Source organism: Psittacula echo, assembly GCF_963264785.1.
Source record: "Psittacula echo genome assembly, chromosome: 5".
NCBI classification, from domain to species: domain Eukaryota; kingdom Metazoa; phylum Chordata; class Aves; order Psittaciformes; family Psittacidae; genus Psittacula; species Psittacula echo.
Genome location: NC_137739.1, coordinates 60,282,643 through 60,301,055, shown reverse-complemented (window position 1 = coordinate 60,301,055; position 18,413 = coordinate 60,282,643). Strand labels below are relative to the sequence as shown.

General features: G+C 38.4%; 1 protein-coding gene across 6 annotated transcripts in view; it reads left to right on the top strand.

Moving 5' to 3' along the window:
• Nucleotides 1-18,413, top strand: part of RPS6KA5 (ribosomal protein S6 kinase A5) — an 84,847-nt gene that overhangs the window by 44,944 nt on the left and 21,490 nt on the right. For 5 of the 6 annotated variants that reach the window (XM_080617492.1, XM_080617491.1, XM_080617490.1 and 2 more), the window contains 2 exons: nucleotides 9,929-10,012; nucleotides 13,299-13,402. In XM_080617492.1, coding sequence (XP_080473618.1) covers nucleotides 9,929-10,012; nucleotides 13,299-13,402 — 188 coding nt within the window. Of the gene's footprint in view, nucleotides 1-9,161; nucleotides 9,214-9,928; nucleotides 10,013-13,298; nucleotides 13,403-18,413 lie in introns of those variants that run through there. The other variant, XM_080617494.1, reaches the window with a different exon arrangement.

The window sequence follows — 18,413 nt, the reverse complement described above, 5'->3', positions numbered from 1 at the left end:
CCATGAGGATGATCAGGGGACTGGAGCACTTCTCATATGTAGGCAGGCTGAGAAAGTTGGGGCTGTTCAGCCTGGAGAAAAGGAGGCCGCTTGGAGTCCTCCTAGCAGCCTTCCAGTATCTGAAAGGGGCCTACAAGGATGCCAGAGAGGGACTCTCTCAGGGACTGTAGCGACAGGACAAGGGGTAATGGGTTAAAATTTAAACAAGGGAAGTTCAGGTTAGATATAGGGCAGAAGTTCTCTACTGTGAGGATGGTGAGGCACTGGAATGGGCTCCCCAAAGTAGTGGTAAATGCTCCATCCCTGGCAGTGTTCAAGGCCAGTTTGGACAGAGCCTTAGGTGACGTGGTCTAGTAGGAGACAGGGGGAATTGGAATTAGATGATCTTAAGGTCCTTCCCAACACAAACCATTCTATGATTCTATGGTATTTTGAAACCTTCATAGTGATGTAGGATTAAATGAATGAAACAATTTAATTTCCCAACTAGCAAGGATGGACAAGAATAGGAATCTCCTAAGAATGTTGCTGAAATATGTGGAATAACCCCACCAAAATATGCATAACAATTCTATTATTTCTCTGTAATAAGAATGTGACAAGAACCAGTAAGTAATTCTTGTCTGGATTGGAGAATTTTTCAATGGACTTTGGGAGAGTCAGTCCTGAGAGCAGCCCTGAATGCCTTCAGTGAGGTTTTGTCTGGCTGTCTGGTTACCTTCTGTTCAATCGCACCCTCTTGCTCTGTGTCAAAAGGTGTTACTCAGGCACAGATTTGTTGGTGACAGATTAAATACTAAAATGCTATAAGAGACTGCAACTCTGATTCTCTGACTCTAGGAGTTGTCTTTGTATTCTTTGGCCCTATAGCACTTAGTGTTTCTAGGGTTTGGTTTTAGTTTTTTTTTAATGTTGAATGCATTAAAGGAGTAATTCTTAAGCTATTTGACTGTGTTCCTAGAATGTTTTGTATTAATTCAAAATGTAAGGAAATTCAATAGCTGAGAAGTGCCCTTACCCTAATATTATTTAATTTCAATTTCTTGAAGTTCTTATAATAGAAATTGTGTACTCTAGTTGTTATCCAGATCTTTAGACCGTATCCTACCATTCCTCCTATTAGCAAGGAATTCCTATTAGAGAACACTATTAAAGAACATTTAGGAAAGAATAACTTTGTTTTTGCTTAGAGCACTAAATTAATTTAAGGAGTTAAGCTTCATGGTTCAAAGGAATATGGTAGTAGTATGGTTTTAGAATGTGTCATATCTGATGTTCAGGGTACTAGTCCAGCTCAGTTAAGAACAAAGTATTTGTGCATCAAGTAGTTGGAGAACAGAAGCAGTCTGTTCTGTTTCAAAGGTGACCTTTTATGTAGCTGGAGAAGTGGGTCCTAATTGTGAATGCTGAAAAGAATGGCTTCAGTGAATACATGGCTAATCTTCTGGCACAAAGACTGTTGTGAATAAAGTAAGATGTAGGATTGTAGGACCAATGTGTACGTTGGAGCATCAGCATGTATTGTTTAAATGGTATTTGTCAAGTTCAAGTTCTTCAAAGGTCATATATTTAAACGTTAAATATTAAGCTCTGAGGCATTTTCCCAAAGCAGTATTTGTATAGTAAATAGATGCTCTCCTTAGGTTTGGTGTACACTTACAGAGCAGCGTACTTGGAATATGCCTCAGTATTCTGAACCTGAGACTCTAGATAGAGTATCTGGTTATTCTTTGCAGGTGTGGGTTTGGGTTGGGGTTTTTTTGTATAGTTTTACCTGTGTTAGTATTCTGTTAGCTAGCCTTATCTCAACTCACCCTTTCCAGCATTCACACTTCCGTAGTCCTTTTTTCATGTTTTTGTTTGGGTGCTTTGCTTTGATATGTGTTTGTTTTATTCCCAAGGCCTCTGAAATGAATCTTAGTGACTTTTTTTGATCTTTATTTTTGTTTTTATTGGTCAAATGGCATGCTCCACTTTGCTCAGTGTGTCTCTTGTACAAACAGTCATTTTGGCAACAGATGAGTGTATTTTGTGCTCAATGTTTGTATAGATTATATGTTTCTCTTCATGTAACTTCTAGTTACCGGCAGAAGTTTAAACAGAAATCTTTTCTTTAGTACGCAGCAGAAATGTACTGACGACACCATTGACTGAGGAGGTACTCCACACATCAGCCCTTGCCTTCTTGTGTCTTAAACCTTTCGATGTGAATAATGTGAATTTTTTTTTTTTTTTTTTTTAATTATATTTTGCTCTGGGGCTGCTTGGGAGCTCCAAAAGCTGTTCTCTGAACTTTCTTTCCTTCATGCTGACTTGGATCCCCTATCTGCCATGCTATGAGTGAGCATGGCAATCACAAGATGCACTTTCCATTTAGGCAGATCTTTATTTCCAGAGGATATACTTGACTCTTTTGAGGCCCTGAACTAATGATGTTCTCTGCTTACTGAAGGAGTTATAATAGCATGTAACAGTCCCTTATCCACTGCTCTAAGATGACATTTCATTAGGAATAATACTTTGGCCCTCATATTCAGATAGTTGTTGACTGTGTCCTTCTAGCTGAAGATATCTTCAGCCAATTATTGAAAACCAGTTTTTTTTATCAGACACGGGCCTTTGGGTGCATGGGATAAAATATTGCAGGTCTTCACCCTCTAGATGCTGGGAAACATCTCTCCTGAATCTGTTGTCTCTATTTCTTTTTCCAGTTCCGTGCCCTTTTGGGTGTGCTAGGATGTTGAATCAGACATTTTCAGTGCATCTGGGATGTGAGATTTCTGGTTTTTTTATTGTTTTAAATTTTTTTTGTGTCACTGGAAACTAACATCATCTTTCCAGTGCAGTGACTTCTTAAATAAAACATAATGGAGTGGCCCTTTGTCTGAAGAACGGGCTGCCAAAAAGCAGTTTGGCCCAGCAGAGATGAGCCTTTTGGGAGCATGTTGTGCATGTGTGATTCCTTGGTCTCCTGCAGTCTCATCTGATTTCTGTGGTTTACTTTGGAATTACAGTTCTTGTCCCACATACACTGTTATGACCTGTTGAAAAGTGTTAAACAGTTACGAGACTTAATAACTGTCTGAGCTGCCACTGCGTATGTTGCTAAACTGAATTTACGTAGCTGTAGACTAGGATATGTACTCTCACGGACTCATCCTTGTATTATAGTATTGACTATTCTTTGGTCAGTCAGGCATTATCGGTATATGTGGTGAGTTTGAATAGTCTCTGCAGAAAAATGGAGTTTCATCCTCTTGCTTTTTCTGCAAGTGGTAACATGCTTTTTTGTACTTGAGGAGGAGCCCTCATTAGAGAACTCTGAAGGCTTAAGTTCTCTGTGTCTTTGAGGAGAAAAGTTTACACGTGCTTTCTATGGCTTCATGCAGTTTCAAATGCCTGCCTAGCATTCCCTGGTTATAAAGCAGGGCCAAGTCACAATACCACAAGATCATCAAGAGCGCGAGTGTGCAAGACCATCATCCTTCTGTCAGCACTTCTGATTGAATTCTGGAACTGGGTTTTTTGGTCTTTGTAAATGGTGTAGTTGTGGTCAACCTGCCAAGGTCAGTGTACATGGTCTCAGAGCACTGTCATTTTTGCTAAGATTTTTTCTTTGGTGAAGTGACTGTCTTCAGGGCAAATGTTAATCCATGTTACACCTCTCCATCTTAGACAGCTATAGAATTCTAATTCTGTGTCCTAAAGCTGCTTAGTGCCCTTTATTTTTTGCTGAAGAAAAAGGAAAGTGGAATGCTAAAATAGATGATCTGAAGTAAAGGCCTCAGGGATCATACAGACATGGTGTTGAAAGTGCCTGAATCATAGAATCATAGAATAGTTAGGGTTGGAAAGGACCTTAAGATCACCTAGTTCCAGCCTCCCTGCCATGGGCAGGGACACCTCACACTAAACCATGCCACCCAAGGCCTCATCCAACCTGGCCTTGAACACCGCCAAGGATGGAGCATTCACAACCTCCCTGGGCAACCCATTCCAGTGCCTCACCACCCTTACAGTAAAGAATTTCTTCCTTACATCCAATCTAAACTTCCCTTTTTTTAGTTTGAACCTGTTACCCCTTGTCCTGTCACTACAGTCCCTGATGAATAGTCCATCCTCAGCATCCTTGTAGGCCCCCTTCAGATACTGGAAGGCTGCTATGAGGTCTCCACGAAGCCTTCTCTTCTCCAGGCTGAACAGCCCCAACTTTCTCAGCCTGTCTTCATACAGGAGGTGCTCCAGTCCCCTGATCATGCTCGTGGCCCTCCTCTGGACTTGTTCCAACAGATCCATGTCCTTTTTATGTTAAGAACACCAGAACTGCACACAATACTCCAAGTGAGGTCTCACGAGAGCAGAGTAGAGGGGCAAGGATCACCTCCTTTGACCTGCTGGTCACGCTCCTTTTGATGCAGCCAGGATACAGTTGGCTTTCTGGGCTGCGAGCACACACTGCCGGATCGTGTTCACTTTCTCATCGACCAACACCCCCAAGTCCTTCTCCGCAGGGCTGCTCTGAATCTCTTCTCTGCCCAACCTGTAGCTGTGCCTGGGATTGCTCTGACCCAGGTGTAGGACCTTGCACTTGGCATGGTTAAACTTCATAAGGTTGGCATCAGCCCACCTCACAAGCGTGTCAAGGTCCCTCTGGATGGCATCCCTTCCCTCCAGGGTATCAACCAAACCACACAGCTTGGTGTCATCAACGAAATTGCTGAGGGCGCATTCAATCCCACTGTCCATGTCACCGACAAAGATGTTGAACAACACCGATCCCTGAGGGACACCACTTGTTGCCGGTCTCCAGCTGGACATCGAGCCATTGACCACAACTCTTTGTGTGCGACCATCCAGCCAGTTCTTTATCCACCGAGTGGTCCACCCATCAAATTGATGTCTCTCCAATTTAGAGACAAGGATGTTGTGTGGGACAGTGTGAAATGCTTTGCAGAAGTCCAGGTAGTTGACGTCAACTGCTCTGCCCCTGTCCATCAGTTCCGTAGCCTCATCATAGAAGGCCACCAAATTGGTCAGGCAGGATTTTCCCTTAGTGAAGCCATGCTGGCTGTCACCAACCACCTCGTTGTTTTTCATGTGCCTTAGCATGCCTTCCAAGAATTTGCCAGGCACAGAGGTGAGACTGACTGGTCTGTAATTCCCTGAGTCATCCATTTTCCCCTTCTTGAAAATGGGGGTTATATTTCCCTTTTTCCAGTTGCTGGGGACTTCACCTGACTGCCATGATTTTTCAACTATGATGGCCAGTGGCTTAGCAACGTCATTTGCCAGCTCCTTCAGGACCCGTGGATGGATTTCATCAGGTCCCATGGGCTTGTGCACGTTTAGGTTTTTAAGATGGTCTCAAACCAGATCCTCTCCTACAGTGGGGCATAGGTCTTCATTCTCACAGTCCCTGCGTTTGCCTTCCAAGACTTGGGTGTTGTGGGCAGACCTTTTGCCATTGAAGACTGAGGCAAAGTAGTCATTAAGAACCTCAGCCTTTTCCAATCCAGGGTAGCCAGTTGAAGCAGTTACATTTCACTGGGATCCTCAGATCAGTCAGAATGACTACAAGGAACTTGGAAAGAGGGAAGTACACTGACTTTTTTTATATTGCCATCAGTGGTGTAGAAAAACTTAGAGGTCTGTCCCATATGTTGTACTAGAGTATTTATTAGAAACAGTCTGGTAATACATATAGGCGCATCCACAGTGTCAGTGTGTTGTTCATCTCAAAGTGTTAAGGGAATATAACTTGTTTTTTCAATTTAACAGAGGGATGGTTTATCAAAGTCAACTGCCTGGCTGTCCAGGTGAAGCTGTCTCTGTTCAGTGATCAAGAATTCTGTAACAAAACCCTTTCTGTATCAGTGGCTTCATGAAAAGTTGTTACACTCTTCGGCAGCCAACTGGCTTGAAGTAGCTACTTTGTTTACCTCTACTAAAACCTATGTTATTGCATGAACATTCTGGAATGATGCTGAACTGGGTAAACTAAAAAAATAAAAATTAAAGCCAGCTGTTGTGTGCTAAAAGACTGAAGACTATCTCTAGATTATCTGTAAACATGGAAGCACTGCCGACTGGGAATAAACATAATGATAGTCTTTCAAAGACAAGGTCAATATCGGCATATTTAGTTATTGGAGATGGGTTAGTCACACTTCTGTTTTCTTACATTAGTGTCTGATGGCTGTTGTTTTGCAACTTGGAAGAGGGAACCACAGTGCATGTGTAGTGAGGGAAGAAAATGAGCATTCTGTGTTATGCAAAGAATTCTTAAGCTGAAGTATTTTGCAAGATGTGTGTGTTCAATGAGAATTCACCTGTAGGTAATCCAAGTTCAGTTGTTTATCAACTTCCTTTCTTGTCTTACATCTCGTATCTTGACAATATTAATAATGTGGGTTCTGGTATTCATGGATACATTCCAGTTGAATGAAATATAAATTGAGAGGCAAAATACTGAATAGGGTTTGGTTGTGGGTTTCGATTTTTTTTTTTTTTTTTTTTTTGAGGGTGTGGGGGGCCTGCATACTTAATTTGTGGGTGAAATGAGTGGTGAAATACAACTTACATCAACTTTTTGTCATATAATCACAATATGGATGAGGTTAGAAGGGACCTCTGGGGGTCATCTGGTCCAACCCTGCTGCTGAAGCGTAGTCACCTAGAGCCAATTGCCCATGACCATTGCCAGAATCTTTCTGAGTATCTCCCAAAGAGATACTCCACCACCTCCCTGAGCAGCCTGTGCCAGTGCTGAGACACCCTCACAGTAAAATTGTGTTTCCTGATCTTCAGAGCAAACCTTCTGCATTTCAGTTTGTGCCCATTACCTCTGGTCCTGTCACTAGGAGCCACTGAAAAGTGCCTGGCACCTTCTTTTTTTGCACCCTCCCTTCAGGCATTTATATACATTGATGAAATCCTCCGAGCCTTCTCTTCTCCAGGTGCAACAGTCACAGCTCTCTCAGCCTTTCCTCATACGCTTCAGTACCTTCATCTTCTTAGTGACCCTTTGCTGGACTTTCTTCAGTATGTCCATGTCTTAGGACAAAAAAGGAAATGTTATTGGAGGTAATATTCTTTGAAAATGGTTTTAAATCCTCATGTTATGCATAATAGTAAAGACTATTAGTGACTTCCTCTAAGAGGCATAATTAACAATGACAAATTTACATAAGTACTCCTAGGGAAAATACTATAAAAAATGTATTCTGTAAGTAACAGGTATAGTTGGTGTGGATTGTAATTTAATAAAACACAACATAAACAGAGGTGTCTAACAAATAAATATCCAGATTTTGTGACTTCAACTACCTGAAGTCAGGACTTTGTACTGCATTTTATGAAGGCAAATCTGTGCCAGTTTTTAGTCGAGTCGGAATGCTTTGCATTCAGACAGTTGGCTTTATTGATGTTCTGAGGAGTGCTGTAGTCCTCTGAGCTTTTTTGGTGTGGATAAATAGGAAACTATATATAGTTGTTATCAGAGTGATTTCTTAATGATCACCTTGTAACAGTCAGAAGAGCGTTCTAACAAGGCTTTTGGAATATGACACTGGAACATGTATTGGGAAATCAGTGTTGATTATGAAAATGCTCAGAGGGTCTTTTTTTTTTTTTTTTTCCTACGTAATGCTGAGTTCCAATTGACTACTTAATTTGTTGCTAAGAAATTGCTAAATCTGTGATAATCATCTGCTGCTTCTTGGCTTGGTTCAGCCTTGAATTTTAGCAGTAGGCCACTTCTACATTCTACAAAATGAAGCAATAGCTAAAGGATACAGATACTTACCTGTGTGCATTAGAAGTTGGGCTTCTTATAAACCTTATTACAAACATATATCTGCCTGTTTGTGACTTGCAGTATGAGTTTTTTATGTTGAAATTTATTTATAAGAAATTGTTGTAATATTACACTAAATTTTTCAAACCTCCAAAATTTTTTGGGGGGTTTTAAACACTGAATTTTACAAAGATCAGAAAATACCTAAGACATGAATTTAAGAAAGAAATAAAATAAATGTGCAAATATTATTTCATAAATTCCATCTTTCATATCAAAAGCTATAATGAGTGTTAGAGGTAAAAAAAGTTTAAAAGTAAATGTAATTGAAAATCAGAACCACCAATTACATACAGTTTCTCAAAGCAGTTACTAGTAACAATTCTGCTTGTTTTGAAATGGTTTTAGCGGGCCTTTTCACCAGCAGGAGATACCTGAGATGATAAGAGTTCGGCTGTACCACTGTATATATTCATAGATGATTCCCCAGTCTATTTCTTGTCACTGTAGTTCTTATAGCCTAGCTTTATTATACAACATGAAGATAAAAAAGGACATAATTTTGTGGATGATTTGCTGAATTTGCAGCTAACTAAATGCTAATACTTTTAATTCCTTTCTTATGATGTATTAGGATTATAAATTGTTTTCATAAATTTCAGCTTGGTTGCATAATCTTTACTCTTTGGAGAGGCAGCAAGTGAAGAACAGTGGTTTATATTTTTCACTCTCCTTTCTCTTCCTTCTTTTACTTCTTCCCACTCCCTCCTCACAGCTGAAGGAAAAATGAACAGAGGGATATATGAATAGCTTTAGATTGGCTAATGCCAGGGTCAAGGGCTAGGAATTTGTGAAATTCTTTTTTGTTTTTGCTTTTTGTCGCACTATTTTTCTTTTAGATAACAGGTAAAGGAAAAGATAATCAAAGAGAAATAATAGTTGTGTCAAAAGAAAGTTTTTGGAATCATGAAAAGTTTATTATTTTATGGTTTTGTCTCATAAAATATTTCAAGATAGTATTTGATCAAAATGAGGCCTATAACTATTTTGAAGTCAGAATTTTGTCCCCCCAAACCAGTCACAGTATATGTATTTTAATAAAATGCTGTTGGACTGCTTAAGTATTATGCCTCAGGATAGCACTGAGCACTATTTCTAGTGATAGAAGCTTCTTCTCATTAGCATAGTACATTCTCTTATATCGCACCTGTTTTAAACTCCAAATCTGAATCTACAAATGTAAAACCTGACTTTTGAAATATTTGCTTTTTTGAACACTCTTCTTTAAAGGACCTGTCAGGATCTCTCCCCAAAATGCTAGAAGCTTGAAGGATAAGGGAGGAACAATGTTGCATGGCCCAAACACATGTGCTTTCGTCATTAGCAAGGTACAGCATGACCTCATGTTGGCCTCAAAGGTAAATCACTAACAGGGAACAATTATACATGCCTGTGAAAGCAGCTTAGTTTTGAACATAATCAAGGCAATAACTTCAGTGTGTAGAATAAAATGGAATCTACAACTCTGTCTGTCTTTCTGTTTCTTTCTCTTGCCTCTCTCCAAGTCTCTTCTTGCGAGAATGTTGTGGTTTTATATATGTGTCTGTTGCAAAAGAAAATTACTTTTCTGGAGGTCGTAATAAATTCCTAAATATGGTGAACCCAAAGGATCTTGTATGCAGTTTAGTCAAATTGCGTATCTTACAATGAAAAGTTCTTTTTAATTAGAAGGTTTCATTTGTTGACTATTGATATTGCCCTTCTTGTGTCTATATTACCTTAGGGAATCTTGTATAGTTCTGAAATGTACAGATAATTAAGACTTACGGGGAAGTTTGTAAAATTTCAATACATTAATTTTTGTGTGCTTACCTTAGACTGTCCCACAAACCTATGACATTTTATTTTTTTGTAGAAGACTATATATACTCTGTAGCATTATGTGATACATCTCTACATATGATGGAATATGATTTAGCTAGCAGTTCTGAGCTATTTGGAGAAGAATTGCTACCAGCATCTTGGAACTGTTAGCCATATCTGTCTCATATGATTTATGTAATACAATTTTTTTTTATGTGAATTTTCTTTTTTTTCTTTTTTCCGTCTTTTTTTTTTTTTTTTTTTTTCTAGAATGAGAGAGCATATTCATTCTGTGGAACAATAGAATACATGGCTCCAGATATTGTAAGAGGAGGAGATACAGGACATGACAAGGTATGTTCTATCTAAGTTCATAGAATCATAGAATGATTTGTGTTGGAAGGGACCTTAAAGATCAACTAGTTCCAACCTCTCTGCTATAGGCAGGGACACCTCCCACTAGACCAGGTTGCTCAAAGCCCCATCAGACCTGGCCTTGAACACTGCCAGGGATGGGGCAGCCACAGCTTTTCTGGGCAACCTGTGCCAGCACCTCACAACCCTCACAGTACAAAATATCTTTCTAATGTCTAATCTAGATCTACCTTCTGTCAGTTTAAAGCCATTTCACTTTGTCCTGTCATTACATGCCCTTGTCAGAAGTCCCTCTCCAGATTTCTTGTAGGCCTCCTTTAGGCATTGGAAGGCTGCTCTGAGGTCTCCCCAGAGCCTTCTCTTCTCCAGGCTGAACAAGCCCAACCCTCTCAGACTGTCTTCTTAGGAGGGGTGCTCCAGCCCTCTGATCATCTTTGTGGCCTCCTCTGTTGGGGGCTCCAGAGCTGATCACAGTACTACATGCGGGGTCTCATGAAAGCGAAGAGGGTGAATCACCACTCTTGACCTGCTGGTCACGCTCCTTTTGATGCAGTCCAGTGTATGATTGGCTTTCTGGGCTGTGAGTGCATACTGCTGGCTCGTGTTGAGCTTTTTGTCAACCAACAGCAACAAGTCAATAGTTCTATCTAAATTAACTCTTTAGGCAACACTGTTGTTCAGCTTGAGGGGTTTTTGTAAAATGTGATAGTGTCTTATTTAAACGTGCCTTATTTCAGGTTGTCCTAACATAGATTTTTACCTACATTTAAAAACATCAATGCTATATGTTTTCAGTTTTTAATCTTAAGTAGAAGGCATATTTATGAAGGTGTCAAGATTTTTTGTGTTCTATTCAAAAATTGTTCCAAATGTGCAGTAGGACAAAAGTACTTAGCCGACACTTCTTTCTGATTATAAAACTGTTTAAGTTCAGAGTGGAAAAAATTACTGCTTTGTGGCTAATTCAGATATATTTTTAAAAAAAAATTAAAATCCCTGTATATCAGGAATATCTTATGTTTTTTGAATCATGGATTGGGTTATAAATGTTATAAATGTTCTCAGATTGTAAAAAAAATAATTCTGTTTAGCTTGAGGCTGAAGTTTGATTATGAATTAAAGTGTCAGTAATTGATGGGAAAGATCAGGGCAACCCTAATTCACAGGTGATACTTGAAGCAAAAAAAACCCTACTCTCCAATTCTACAGTATTCCTAGGTAAGTTATTTGATTGCTCACTATACTAAGAAGTTTTAGGGAATATGTAATATCTTTTTCTTGTATTTCTGTGGAGATCATGGAATATAGTTGATCACAGTTCCTCTAATAACAGCTTTTTTAAGCACTGGAAAGTGTTATGTTACCATCCATCTCCTTCCTCTAGACTAACTGTACTCAGTCAAACTTTTGTGTGAGAAGGTTCTTTCTTTTCCTTTATACATTCTGCTTCCCTTTTGGTCTGAGTTTGCCTGTATATTTCTTCAGGTAGGGAGCACTGTAGTAGGCACAGTGTTTCAACTAAGAGTTGTCAGTTTGAAGTACAGCAGAATGATTACTTCCCTGATTATTCTTTTAAGCATAAAATAGAATGTGCTTTGCCTTTTCACTTTGTCATTGTCTCACGCCTACTTTGTATTCCACTATAACAGCTGCATCTTTTTCCACTGTGCTGCTTGCCTAGTAATTATTAAAAATTGAGTTTTACAAACTTACAAATTGAAGCTTTCCTACCTTCTATTTTTTACATTAGTCTTGCAAGTTTCAAAGCATCTCTCCAATGCATCACTTTGAACTCTGATTCTGCCTTCTGAAGTGCTTAGCAATTCAGTACTGTGGCTGATTTAAAAAGGAATCTCTGTTCTGTTATTTTGATTGGTTCATCTTCCATTAGGTGTAGTGCACAGCCATACAGTGTTCTATAAGCAATAGCTCTGCAGTTTGATACCAAATGTTAGCTGATAAGCAAGGGTGATTTTGCAGTTATGTATGTAATGGTAGCTGTTTACTCCACATACTCTTTGCCTCATCATTAGCAATGTACTCTTTGCCTCATCATTAGCAATGTGATGTGATGCAGTGTTAAAAGGTTTGTAGTGGATTTTGTACTTACTGCATACCTAGCAACTCAAAGATCTTATCTTTAAAAAAAAAAAAAAAAAAAAAAAAAGGTAAAATGAGATTGCTTTAGTATGCTGTGCTCTCATCAATGTTTTTGATTTGTGATCTCTTCTAGATAGCTTTATTGTTTGTCTAAAAGAATGACTATTATTTCAGGTTTTATATTTTTAAAGTTTCATTTCTGAATCTGCAGATATTCCTTTTCTATTAGAAAAACACATGCCAAGAATTTTTTTTTCTTTATTTTCTCTGATCGTTGTGTATTTGCAAAAATAATTGCTGACAGTACAGAGACTTCTTTAGTTAGTTCTTCTGGACACTCTTGGCTGAATATATAAAGTGTCCAATTTTGTGTATCTTGAAGCAAAAAACCTGAGATGTCATAATTTCAGTAACTATCTTTCTGTATAAGTTACTGTTGTCAACATGAGTAAAACAAAACTTCAGTTTCATTGATTTGCAAATTTCTTGTAAGTAAAATGGAGAAGTTGAAACGCCTGTAGTTAAATTAATTTTATTGAAATTACTAAACTGCTTCCTTTATTATTCATAGCAATATCTTTTCTTTTAGGAGAGAAATATTTTGTAAGTTATGATGTATCAGAGACAGAAATAATATTACTAACACATGGGAAGCCAAAGATCACATCTAATACCAGAGAATATAAGATAAAATTCCATCGCATTTTTGGGTGCCCTGATTAACTGTGATCTTTGCTCTTAAACTGTGTGTTTTGAAAGTTCCTTAGTTTTATTCTCAAGCTCCTAAAAGCTCAGGTTCCACTACTTCTTAGTAAGGCTGAAGTTGTATTAATTTGTGTACTCTTTAGAGTTCTTATCACTTCACAAATGAAAATGAATTCTGGTGGCGGGGGGGGGTGTGTGTGTAACTTCAGTAGTGAGTGGTAAGGAGCTTGAGAAATTAGTTGAAGAAGTAAAGTGGAGAGATTGCAAAACAAAATTAGTTTAGAAAATACCTCCAATCAGGACTGTAGTTGTTTATGCTTTATTGTATCCAGGTTTGCCTTTGTATTGATAGGTGAGCTCTTCCATTGCTAGTTGCTTTCAAGGTGCATTGTTTTGTTCCTTCTTTTGTTAACAATTTTACTTCAATGTATCATAATATGCAATTATTGTTGTTCTCTAGGCTGTTGATTGGTGGAGTGTTGGTGTTCTTATGTATGAATTATTAACTGGAGCATCACCATTTACAGTTGATGGAGAGAAGAATTCTCAAGCAGAGATTTCTAGGTAAGATTCAAAACAGTGAAATGTACGTGCTTGCTCACAGTGATGCTTATGCCAGAATATACGTGTTGTGGGAGTTTCAATCTAAAATTTAGGAAGAAAGTTTTGCCTAGCCTAACATTTTAGGTGCTCCTCTTTTGTTTAACAGAGTGACATCTAGAAGCATATAGGTTTTATTAACCTCAGCAGGTTTTTGAAATATTACAACTGACCTTTACATAAGACTGTTTTGTTTAAACTGCAATGAAATGACAGTTGTGTAGATATTCAGTACTGCTGCATGTTTACTGTTGAAAAGGAAGTAAAATGAAATATATCTAAATAGAATTATCTCATTCAAGATCTTGATATGTAATGAAATGTGTATTTAGCTAGTGAGATTTTTGTCAGCTCTTGCTAGATCTCTCCATCAGGCTACAGATTTCAACTGTCAGAATGTACTCTACTACCACCTTTTTGTCACATTTACTATTTATTTTATTAATGTATAATGTGAAACAACGTGATCTTTTCTAGCCATACTCACCTATCTGAGAATAAATTAGTGTGTTACATATGGAAATGAGATATCCTATACCATTCTTACATGTAAACTTTTCCTGATAATCAGCTTTGGTATGTTCAGTAATCCTTACACTTTAAGGGTTTGTTTTCAATGCCCATGGGAAAGCACTGGAGCATTTTAAAAAGACAAAGCATAAGTTTGCCCAAAACATGTACTGAAATCTCCCAAAAAAATTAGCATTTCCTATTACTAGATTTCTCTTGGAGTGGAGAGTTGAGGGCTTAAATTGCACAAATAAGTTACTGCTGTCAAAATCAGCTTTTAAGGCCAGGCCCAAAACTAAGAATAGTCTTGCTCCTATTGGAATGTATTACTATGGTTATGACCCTTACCTGAAGTCACTTGATACTTAAGGTTATAATGGGCAACAAAACATACATCAATTATTTAGGTAATATATTTTACTTCTGTTCCGAATTTTGCAGCTTCTTGGAAGGTTGAGATCTGTTTATTGGTTTCTAGGCCTCTACGAGAACAGGAAATGTAAGAGGGCCACGGGAAAAAATGGAGGGGGGGTAGGGAAGGGGAATCAGTTAATAAAACCAAATTCAGGGCTTCACCTTTTTGGTTATTGTGATGGAGTTATAACTTGAATTAACTCTTTCTGACATATTTAGGGTTAGAAATATTACTGATTGCTTACTTGACTCCTGAGATTTACTAAATGGAACTGTGAAGGGGTTCCAGATTTTTAGAGAGAATCTTGACCTTAGTTTTGCAGATCTTACTCTTGCCCAAAACTGGGTAAATCTTCAGAGATGTATTCCACAGGATTTGTGTCTTTTAGTAGGTGCTTATGTGCTTTTTAGTATCTTAACTTTCTGACAATTTAAGATTAAATTCAAAGCTGAGAAACTGCAAGGTTGTCAGCATCCATCCTCTGATGGCTAATAACCTAATTTCTGATCTAAATATAGTTGTGGCAAATTTACTCTGTTGCTGATGAGTGTGCTTTTGTTCTGGTCATTGTTTATGCTACACATTTCTAGACAGCAATCCTGTAGTCTTTCAGCTTTTATTTTGATAAATGCAGAAGGCAAATTCTTACAATTTCCTTTATTTAAAGATGTTCCCCAGTCTTCTTGTTTCTGAAAAAGCCTTTCCTTAACTCAGCTTGTAGTGTTTCTTACATATAGAAGGTTTATTCCTATTGATGTTTCAAGAGGATCTTGTTTAAGGGAAGTAATAATTCACCATCTGAACAAAAAGATATTCTTTTTTTGGGGGGGGTGGGTGGTGGTGGTGGTGGTGTCTTGTTCAGGCCAGTGGTGGACTGATAGATCGAATTCCTTCTTTTCTGTTGTTTCTAATTGACAAGCCCCTACTATATAGCTGAAATCTCATTAGTCCCAACTATGACTGCATTGGAAGGTGCCCCTGTCTTTGTCAGGGGGGTTGGAACTAGATGATCTTCAAAGTCTCTTCCAATCCTAACCATTCTATGATTCTATTCAGACATTATTTCATCTATCTTCTGTTACTTCAGTACTTATAAGACCCATGGTTTCTGAGTCCTTTCCATTGACAGCATTTTTTGTTCTGGATGACATCCATTTTGTGTGTTTGCGATTTATTATGTAATGAATGTTATGTTCCTTTTAAGAGAGTGGCTTAGCATATGATAATGTTGGGTTTTTTCTGTGTCCTGACTGCTGCACTGAGTCATGTGGAACCTTCTGGGAAATGGTGCTTGCTGTGTGCCTTCGGGCGCAATGGGAGTGTGGTGGGGCTTTCCCTAACGGTAGGGTAGAGCAGGGATGTGTGAGATACCAGGAGGCTGTAGTGCTCCTGCAGCAAAAGCAGAGGGTGAGAAGGGAGCAGAAGTATATCTCAGAGAAGATGGAAAGAAATCCCTTTTCTAAGGATTGAAAAGGGCTACGTAGAGTTTGCTGCAAATTGGGAAGCTGTTGAGCTACTTGCTTGAAAGCATGTCTGAAAGAAATGACCCGCCCTTCCTGACATGCTACCTTGTTAAATTTAGAAATTACCAGGTTCGTGGCTTTTCAGAAATGCCCCCCTTTTAGTTGTTGCTAGCATGAGTACACTGAGCTTTTTCAAGAAGTAACAGCTGAATTTTCAGTACCTATCTTTACTCTGAGCCTGTCTGGCCTAGAAGCTGTGATCTTTATTTCCTTTCTTTTCTTTGATAATTTTGTCATTGAAGATACATTTGTAACTTACACTTAATGTCCTTTTTTTTTTTTTAATTATTCTTTCAATGATGTTTACAACCTTTTCTGTTGAATTGGGATGCAGACACTAGGTAATTTTATACCTACAATTAAATGGGTTCCAGATTCTCTCTGTGACTATCTTTGATCTTTCTAGTTTCATTTCCTCTCTAAACTGATGAAAAACTGAGTTGCAGATAACTTCATCAGATATTTACAGTTGACAGTGGTAATGAAATCACTATCACTGCAGAGAGATATGAGTTCGTATAAACTTCTTTCTTGATGGCAGTTATTTTAAGCAAATTATGTTTCCTAGCTTAAATATAACTTGCTGATTGCTGCAGACTTCAAGAATTCAATTTTCTCTTTCCCAGTCACAAGTCCTGAAAGCATAGTTTCCATGGCCTTTGATTTTTCTGAAATTAAAGAAAAATGTCATCTTCTAAGTGAATCCAGGTCCTTCTTTTATTTTACCTTGGTGGGAAGTAATCTTTAGATATTTTTATATAACTGTATTCCTTTGCACAGTGGCTATCTGCTGTTAACTGTGACCACAGAGTTTTATTATGAAGTATCTAACAGTTCAGTTCTTCTGTCAGAAACAGTTACTTTGTGGTTTGTATCTTTTTCACTCTTTCTGATGAGGGATTGTGTTCAGTTCTTTTATCGTAATTTTTTTGACAACTGTTGGACTTCTCTTTCATGGCAAGTGAAACTTAAGGGAAATTAAAGTTTGCACTTGCTTATGTCTCTGAAGACATTTTGTTCACATTTTTGGTGTTATGGGGTATTAAACTTCATTAAAAAAAAAATCATAGAACTATTCAAGTAACTCCTTTTCTAGTATGCCCTCTCTCCTTTATTCTCCCTTCTTTCCAAATCTTCCTTTCATTTTGACAATTCTGGACTTCTGTTGCTGTAGAGCTGTGGATGGGCCCCATCGTGGAAAAGCATAGCCAAGGGCTGGGTTTGATTACAAACTCAGTATTTTCAGTTTGATCATGGGTGATTTGTAGTGCTGACTTGAAAGACAAGTCCATTTTAGGAGTTTGACTTTTTAGGAACTTGACATACCTACAGGGATTTAAAACAAGCATGAAGTTTTGGGGGTATTGCTGTTGTACAGCAGCTTAAAAAATATTTCTGCCTTTAGGGTTATGAATAGATAGATCTATCTTTCTCCATTTTTATACATATATGCATCTATAAAATAATCTGTAGAACACACTAATGCTAATAGCCTGTGCTCTTTATTTGGCATAGTTGCTTAGACTTCACTTAAACTTCATGGAGGATGGCTGAAATGTGACCATCCATTAGATGCTATGAAGATATTTTGCTCATAATTCTGCAAGAATCCTTTTGTTGGCAAAACTGTTGGGAAGATGCATAGTAGGTGTATACTGGGATTCCTTTCTTTATTGATCCGTGTAAGCATGAAATGTACTAGGGGATGGAGGTGATTCAGAAAAGGAAAGGAAGGTTGATGCTAAAGGCCGTAGCTTCTTTTGAGAAGCACAGCCATACCAGGAAAGATTTTGACACATGCAGCTTATTTCCTCTGAACACTTTAGGGGTTACTGTTACAGTAGTGGTGTAATACCGAAGCCAGACTCTCTTTACTTGATCAAGCTGCATGATTAGTTTTCACCAGTTTCTGCTTTTCTACATGTTGATCCCATATGGTCTGTCTTTTCTGGCAGCTTTCTTTTCATCCTAATTAATGCGTATACAGCTTCACATACTTCAATTCCATTATAATTGTAACTAGTGCCTGGAACTTCTGAAGAAATTGGCTTCATTCTTCACTACTCTTATAGTGTGGTTCTGTGAAGCAGTCCAGAGCATCATGAACACTTTATAGTATCTATGAACCTCAAGAGTATTTTTGAACTAATGCCACTGACATGTATAAATGCAGCTTACACGAAGTCTGCTTGTACAGCATGGCAAAATGCTGCCTTCTCTGCAGTGAGCTCTAAGAAGGTCAACAAATGGGAGATATCCCTCAGTATAATACTTACCAGATGTCTGCTGGAAATACAGTACAGCAGAGAGAAAACAGTCTAGGAGGTTGTTGGAGGGTGTAGAAGGTAACTTCCTGATACAGCTGGTGAGGGAGCCAACTAGGGAAGATGCCCCGCTGGACCTGTTGTTTGTGAGCAAAGAAGGACTTGTGAGTGATGTGATGGTTGGAGGCCGACTTGGCCATAGAGGTATTGAAATGATAGTTTTCAATTCTCAGGGAAGTAAGGTTTGGGATCAGCAGAACTGC